This window comes from Anopheles coluzzii, chromosome 3 (assembly GCF_943734685.1).
Source record: "Anopheles coluzzii chromosome 3, AcolN3, whole genome shotgun sequence".
NCBI classification, from domain to species: domain Eukaryota; kingdom Metazoa; phylum Arthropoda; class Insecta; order Diptera; family Culicidae; genus Anopheles; species Anopheles coluzzii.
The window spans coordinates 91842677-91851182 of NC_064671.1; the positions used below are offsets into that span (position 1 = coordinate 91842677).

General features: G+C 46.3%; 1 protein-coding gene across 3 annotated transcripts; it reads left to right on the forward strand.

Moving 5' to 3' along the window:
* The first annotated feature begins 3 nt into the window (after positions 1-3).
* Positions 4-8449, forward strand: LOC120958838 (lysophosphatidylserine lipase ABHD12). 3 transcript variants are annotated; one of them, XM_040381888.2, is made up of 7 exons: positions 4-180; positions 771-2127; positions 5561-5679; positions 5754-5932; positions 7011-7574; positions 7652-7813; positions 7897-8449. In XM_040381888.2, the coding sequence occupies exons 2-7, from the start codon at positions 2093-2095 to the stop codon at positions 8059-8061; spliced, it is 1224 nt and encodes a 407-aa protein (XP_040237822.2). In that variant the 5' UTR covers positions 4-180; positions 771-2092; the 3' UTR covers positions 8062-8449. The 3 variants fall into 3 exon arrangements, with proteins under 3 accessions (XP_040237822.2, XP_040237821.2, XP_040237823.2); XM_040381887.2 differs by lacking the exons at positions 4-180; positions 771-2127 and adding an exon at positions 2134-3205; XM_040381889.2 differs by lacking the exons at positions 4-180; positions 771-2127 and adding an exon at positions 4964-5373.
* The last annotated feature ends 57 nt before the right edge of the window (positions 8450-8506 follow it).

Genomic DNA, 8506 nt, shown 5'->3' on the forward strand with positions numbered 1-8506 from the left:
AACCTCGAGCAAAAGCTCTCCCGTCCACTGTCAGCTGGTTTTGACAGCCGTTTGTTTACATACAGACACGCATTGCCAGCACGTCGAAGGGATGATCGTGCGTAGCAAAATGGTAATTAGTTAAAAATAAATAAAAAAAACCAGTGCCGATGACGAAGGAAGGAAGTTTAACTGTAAAATGTAAGTAACTGTGCTGAATGATCATACTTTAGGACACGTGCTCTTTTCATTCGGTTTTTGGTTTGCTGTTTTGTGTCGCTGGTGTCACTTGTCTATCGATGCGGTCTCATCGATTTGTACACCGTATGGGAAAGAGCTGTTTGCCATCGATTAATCTCACCCCCAAAAAAAAACGCTCATTTATCTACACTGTGCGTGTAATCGATGGTTTAATAGCGACTGCTAATCATTTTCATAAACATTATCTCCTAATCGTCTATGACTTTTTTTTGCTGAAAATGTACCATTTGTTGGCATCCTGGCTTGTGACTCGATTGGCTTTCCTGTTTAAGTTGTTGATTAGTTCATCTGGTGACTATTCGTAACCTTTACATCATCCTCTTTTTCCTTTACGAAAACGTGTTTTACCATTGCCAATTTGTGTATTTAACAGAGCATTAAGGAAAAGCCTTCACAGACACTCACACACTCCGTACGTAAAAGCAAAAGGGCAATTATGTTCTCGTCATTAAACATGTACCACGAATCCCCCCCTCCTCCCCCCTGCTTTCCGCATACTGAACCGTTTCGGTAACCTATTTTAATTGCAGCGTACTACAAGTGCAATTACATCACCACGGCTGGCCTCCACCACGGTTGCTGCTCGGCCGGCTCCCCTACAGGCGACTGCACGCTCCCGGTGTCATCGGTGCCGAACATTGTTCCCGAGTTGCTTTTTTCTGCTCTCGCCTCGCCTTGCCCTTAAACGGTAGACAGGAGCAACGTCGACGTCAACGTCAAACTACAACTACACGAAAACGTGTGCCAAACTGCGACACTAAAAACCGACATCGTTAACGTTCGTACTAGCTGCTGTGTGCGACAGCGCCTGAACCAGTGACGCAGTCATCAAAATTGTCCTAAATATTTCGGACTTTGGACTGCTCTAACTCGTAAACAGTAAGACGAAGAGGCATGCTGGGGATTGGAACGCTCCTAGGAGCGTAGAAAACCCGTTTAAAACGTGACTTAAATTTTAAAGTTCGTTTTTGTGCTTCCAAATGAGCACACACCATTAGAATTGGTAGATAAAGTCAGTTGTACACATTTGCTCGGTTGCCAAAAAATCTTCGGGGAATTTGCTTCGTTTTTCCTTTTTATGCGCAAACATTTTACGCAACCACGATCGTGCGGGGAGCGCCCGCATCGATCTGCGCGAACGATTTTTTGCCAGCACGGTTTTCCCTAAATTTTCCTTTGCACACACACACAGACACAATCGAGAAAGAGAACATCCCGGACGCTATTAATGAAACAAAAGCCGGGAGATTTGGTGGGCAATTTTGTGCGATTTTGCTCTCCCGTTTGCCCGTTTGCACTGCGCTGTCTGGTGGTAACAGTTTTGCATCACCGTTCAACCGGCGTGAACGTTCGTTGCCGGTATTTTGAGAGTGAGGAAAATAGCGCCAGCAGTGCATTTTAACGTTTTCCACCGCATCGTAGCAAGCGCTGCGAGTTTTATCGGGGTGTTTTCCCCCCTTTTGCTTAAAATTTCAACGGTTATCATCTAGCTGCGCGTGTGTGTGCGTGTGTGACGCGTGCAAAACCATATGTTTTGATACGGCAACCGGTGGGGTGCGGTGGGTGTTTATACAGCTGGCAAAGTGCAATTTAATCATCCCTTCCCATCCCCCCCTGTGAGTGTGTAATCGAAGGTTCGTATTTTTCTGTTACGAGCCGGTCCTACCAGGGCAAGTAAAGCAGAAAGCGGAGAAGGTGGTGGCGAAGGGGTGCAACGGACGGCAGCACAACATAACCGAGGAGCGGAGGGGGTTCGAGCACACGAACGCATCGCCATCGTAGTCGTCGTGGTCGTCGTGTCAGCATCGTCGGAGGAAGTTGTGCGAATTCAGCGGCCGAACCGTACGCAGGCATGTACTGGTCCGTCAAGCGGCGCGCTTTAAAAAGGTGATTACGAATGTGTGTTGATCGGAGTTTGGAGTTTGAAGTTTTAGTGTTGAGTGTTGATTTTCCCTTGCTTCCTCCATACATTCCAAAGTGTGTGTGCCCAAATCCCAAAATTTAATCAACAAACGGAGCAATAATTATGACGCTGTAGGAATTGTTAACGACACCATCATCCCTTCACCAAAAAAGGGCGTCTCCATGACGACGTTGTGAGAGTGTGTTTGTGTGTGCGCTCGTGTGTGAGTAAATTTTACGCATCGGGAAACCGGCTCAGGAACCGTGAATTTGTATGCGCTCGTGACAAACACTGCCAACAGAGACCAACAACAAGTGTGTTTACATTCGCTCGCTACTGACAGGCACCGCTGGGCTGGTATTATTGCGCTATCGGAAACAGCATTTGCCGAAATAAGGCGCCGCGGCTTGTGACCACCGCTAAATAAGTGTCGGGAGTGTTCGCGACATACAAAAGCCCCGATCCCGACGCGGTTCTATTCGCGTATCAAGTTCGATTCGATTGCAGACGGCGAAGTGAATCAGTCTCGAGCAGGCCGCAGCTCAGTTTCTCTTTGTGTGGTGTACAAAGGGGTGTGCCACTGTGTGTTTTTCCTGCTTCCGGTTTTTATGCACTAGCAGAAAGAAGATTCTTGGAAGAAAGTGTGTCAGTGTGGGTGTGTATGTAGATGATTCACGATCCCAATCCACCCATCATCAGCTGGAACCGTTCGTGTGTGCGGAGTGAAAAGAGTCACATTGAAGTGTCCCCTTGCCTGGTGCTTGGCGTGTGTGTGTGTGAGCTTGTGTGTGCCGTGTGACGATCCTGTGCTTTTTCTCAACCTCTCCCTTAAGCTACCACCTCCCCCCTCCTCCAATTCTAACACACGCCCCCCTTGCAGGGGAATCCTTGCTGTGACAGAGGCAATCGCACCTTTCCCACCTTAAACCTTAAAGGAACGCGGCAGGAAATAATACCCCACCAGCACAGGATGGCCATGTTCGATCTCGATCGTCTCATAACCGATCTCTTCAAGACGACCGTCCTGCCCGGGATAGCGATCGGGCTGTGGTTGACCGATTTGTAAGTAAAATGACCGGAGTGCGATATCTGTCCGACTTCTTCCGTTGGCACCGAACTTCTTTGTCCCGTGTGTGTGTGTATCTGTGTGTCCCAGATCGCGTTTTGCTTGTACTTTGTCTTCTTTGCACTACTGCACCCACACACACACACACGCAACAGATTTATCTCGATGTTATGCAAGCGTATTCGCCGGGACGTGGGGAAAAGGTCGCACAGCTTCTTGGCGAGTGAATAAATGCCCACGGACACTGGAGCGGTGGAATCGTTAATAGAATTAAAATGTCTTGGCCCGTCTGGTGCACATTTAAATCACAGATCGCGCCACCATGACGACGATCTGGTGCGCGGACAGTTCTAGAAGATCGTGTGAATGATCATTCCCTTTGTTTGCCACTTTAGCTTTGCTTCCTGCGCGCCATCGTATGTAGTGCCGTTGCTGTTTTTCTAATGCTTGCTCGTTTTTCTTACATTCTATTACACTACGTGCTTGCATGAAATTGAAATAAATATTTGTTCTATTCTTTATAATTTCTTTTTCACATCGTTTCCATGAGATAATTGTTCTATTTTGCCGCTCCGGTTATCTTCTTTTTGCACGATCGGTTCTGCTTGAATGCAGTTCTCTGTGTTTTCCTTTTTTTGTTGTTCACGATGGGGCCCATTTCATAAACAAATGCTCTCTCTCTCTTCTCCCATTGGTGCAAAAACCACGAGGATTGAACTTTGTACTGACTGGTTATCATTGTTATGTATGTTTTATGAAACACAAGTTGTACCTCTCTACATGATTGTTTCAAACCGAACACATTCTATTCGTTTCCTGCATTGTGGATGCATTTCAAGGTCTTTTGTTGAATTTAATAATCTTCTTCTACTATTTGGGACGTAAACGTCCTAGGGGGAACCATACTGCTGGGTTTATAGTCTTAAGTCTTATAAAGGCTTTCGAGACTTAGTTCAGTACACCACTATACTACTACAGCCGTATAACATAAGTCAGTCCTTTCTACGGGGGGACGAGGGGTTCATTGTAGAGTTGAACCCACGACGGACATGTCGTAAAGTCGAGTACGATTACGAGATGACGACTGTACCACGGGACCAAATTGTCATTGCGGTAATTCGAATTGAAGTTGGTTGTTACGAGAATAGCGTATGCTCGAACTTCTAACAGTCAAACAATTGAAATGATCAATTGTAGTATTATACATTTTGTGATTTTAACAAGCAGAGTCTTGATTAATGGTTGACCCTACTTAATCAAGGTCCTTTGCATTACCTTTGCATTACCAAAACAATGAAATTACTATTAAAAAAACTCATCTACGTATAGATATACACTTCGAACTACGAAATGATTTAATCGTATGGCAAGGAGTATACTTTTGTCTTTGGATTTTGGCTAAAAATATTTACTACTGCATAATAATCCACAATACTGGCTTCGGTATTTTCATTATTCAAATCCTTAGCTTTGTATTCTTTTATTTTCACAATTTAAAATGATGCTTCTACTTGCTTCTTAGCTATTGATGCACTTGAATTATTGTTTTCGTGTTTTTCATCTTTCGCCTTTTCACCACTAATACACTATTTATTCTCCTACTCACATATATGTGTGTTTGATGTTTTAGTTGTTCGTTTTTATTGCTCCACAATCATCTTCTGCTTTAGCTATGTTGAAAAAGTGTCACCTATCCTAAGGAGTGCTAGTAAGCAAACTACAAACATTAACTTTGTTTTGCTCACACCAACACCACGAGTCTCGCCGTACCGGTTTTTGCCAGTGCCACACAGTACACAGTACTTTGATTGCAGAGATAACGAAGATGTGGTGCAGATCTCCGCCCCAGATTACGTGACACGCCAGCGGGGGAAAGGAGATAGTTTATTTGCCGCTTTTTTCAGGGTCAAGTGCAGAGGAGGCGTGCACTCACTCGCTTACAACAAGTGCGCACGCTGTCTTCATCCAACCCACACCACACAAACACAAATGTAGGGGCCACCCCCTTTTGCAATTTGTGCCGGTTTTGTGCGGCGAAGATGTAGAGTCTACATCTAGTGTGTGCGCACCGAGCCTAAGTACACGCGCCCACACTAATCGCACTCGAACGCGCGTTGCACCACGTCGAATGCACCGTCGCCAAGATGATGCCCTTCTGCCGCAAGTAATGCATTTGCTGTGCTAAGTGTGTCGTTTAGGTGTTCTCTTCGTGTTGTTCTCTGTATTTTGTTTGAATTTTAAAGACCGTTTTCCATCAAATTATTACTATTTCCGTGAGCTGATAGTCTTCCTTTTAAAGGATGTGTGAAAAATGTGTATCTAATCACGTTTCGTTCGCTTCCTACTTCCAGAATCGGTCGATGTACGTGTGCGGTTGCGGTGCTGCTATTTCTCGTCGGGTTCGTCATACTACCGATCATCTTCAAGTATTCGTACGCACTCCAGAAAAGCATCCTCTTTCTCACCTTCAGTAAGTGACCCAAAACAAAAAGCCTGCCCCCTTCCGATCGAATGTGCAAGTCTGATTTTTCCCTCCCTTTGCAGTAACCTATCCACCGAACCTGGACCTGAAGCGGCCGGAAAAGAGTGGCCTGTACGCGACGAGAAACTTCTACGTCAACCATCACGACCACGAGGAGGACCTCGAGGTGAACGTTGCCGTGTGGCACGTGCTGCCGCTCGATTTGGTGCGCCGCTATGCAAAGGAATTGCACGTCGACGAGGTAAGCGGGAAGCGTGGCAGCAGCCGATCGTGGCGTGCATCCACCGTAATGATGCGCTCCGTGCGAATTTGCCTCAAGCGCACGCTTCAATCATCCCCCATTGCCGCGGGACGCTCGATCGCCGCGACGATCGAGCTACTACTTTTACGTTCGGAGGTTATTTTTACAATTTTGTCAACCAAATGCTGCGCGCACAGCATTCGGTTTTTGGTCGCGCGACGCCATTCGGCTGGGGGAGACGGGCGAGACCTTGGTGCCGGGGCCAGGTGCCGGGAGGGTTACGATCATTTTGATCCATTATGCAATTAGCTACAAGGGGGATATTAGGGAACAGGGGAAAAAACGGAAAACGCTCCTACAAGGCTAAGTTAAGGGAGTGTTGTTGGTCTTTCAATTTTACCAAGGGCCGTTTTTCACGGAAAAAAGACTATCAGGAAAGCAGGAAATCAATAAGTGAAGTGAAATAATTAATGTAATGCTGCCACCGTTCCGTTATTGCTTTACGATTTATTAACGTAGCTTTTTGTTGTAGCTTGGGCGTTAACTTGCTTTGTGGAACGGAACAAAACGATGGTGTATGGATATGAATATTGTATGCCTCAATTTCATCGCACCAAGTGTTGGCTTTCACATGATGGTACCAACAACGAGAGAGAGAAAAACGAAACTAAGAAAAAAGATTTAATTGATTGAAATTGTAAACACATTGGGAAAGAAAATTGAACACATTTGTTGTCTAGTTTTGCTATTTTTCTTTCAATTACTTTGTTGAAGAGAAAGAGCCTCTTTTTTAAAAACGATAGCAACAAGCCGATTGTCGACTCACACTAACTTACATTGTTAGAAATGGCTCCAAGATGTTGCTTTTATCAGTGTCACTAGAAATGTTAGTCAAGCTTAATCGTTTGATAAACAGAGCGATTATCAATGGCACTCCTGGAGTGACTTGTAGTTTCAGTTGACGGGAATTTACAACGCGAGTGAGTCATCACTTTGACAGGGAATTTCGCGATAAAAGCAAAAAGCAGCAATGAGAACAAACATTTTCTAACAATTCTTCCCCTTACTGCTTTCCCAGCGAACGATAGCAAACAAAACGCTCCCGACGATCGATGGCACCACGAGCAACGGTGGTAGCATCGTTGCCGATGAAAAACATCACGCCGGTGATCGTTACAAAGGGATCGAAAAAGTGCTGCGCTCGGACGGGTTTCAGCTAACCGATGAGAAACACCAGCGCGACCTGTTCGAGGAGACGCTGCGGGCCACGACGAACGATGTGGTGCTGTACCTGCACGGAAATACGGCATCGCGCGGCGCCCCGCACCGGGTCGAGCTGTACCAGATGCTACGGGCGCTGAACTATCACGTGATAGCGATCGACTACCGTGGGTACGGTGATTCGGCCAACCTGTCGCCGTCCGAGCTGGGCGTCGTGTACGATGCGCTGGCCGTGTACCAGTACATCACCAGCATCACCAACAATCCGGTCTACCTGTGGGGCCATTCGCTCGGGACGGGCGTTTCCACCCATCTGCTGTCGCTGCTGACCGAGATGAGCCTGCCCGGGCCGAAAGCGGTCGTGCTGGAGAGTCCGTTTAACAACATCAAGGAAGAGATATGTGCCCATCCATTTTCAAAGGTGAGCGATCGGTTGTATGTGCTTGTGGAGATGATTAGAAATGACCCTTTCGCTCCTGTTTTTTTTTTTTTTTGTAGTTATACCGTCACCTGCCATGGTTCGACTACCTGATCTCCAGACCAATGTACAAGAATAAGCTGCGCTTCGAGTCCGACCAGCATATTGCCGAGTTCCGCCAGCCGGTGCTGATACTGCACGCGGAGGACGATCTCGTGGTGCCATTTGAATTAGGCTATAAGGTAAGTGTAATGGGCGCTTCACGCCCCCATCAACATGGCTGGTGCAGTAGTACAGCTTTCTTCTACTCCCCTCCCTCCCCCAGCTTTACCGCAAAGCGCTAGACACGCGGGGCAAATCGTGGGGCCCGATCGAGTTCCATCGGTTCGAGAAGAGCAGCCACTACGGCCACAAGTACATCTGCCGGGCGCCGAATCTGCCCGAGATTATTGTGCGCTTTTTCCACGCGTACCGCGACGCACAATACTGAGGCGGTGAGAGGAGACAATTGTGTGCAAATTGCAACGTTGCATATAAGTTACTCGTTTTTTGTTACGTTAGGCTGTAGTTAAGTGGACTGAGTGAAAAGTGTCTAGAAGGAAGTGCTTTCGCAGGGTGTTTTTTGCTGTGTACCGTGTAGTGGCGCGTACCGCAGTTGACCAAATGCTGCAACACATCGTTCGAATTTAGCCAGTGTCAGGGTTTATTATGTACGTGGAGAAATGTTCGATTTCCCCCCGCGGAAAGTAACTAGGTATAACGACGTGTATTTCGGTCGATTTAGCTTACGAGTGTCTACATGAGAGATTCGTTTTTAGATGAACTATTTCGTAGAAGTAATCCCTCTGAACAATAAATGAACTAAATAAGAAAAAAAAAACGTGTCCATCAACTAACTCTAAATATTCTCATACAGATGTGAAAAATTCGAAAAA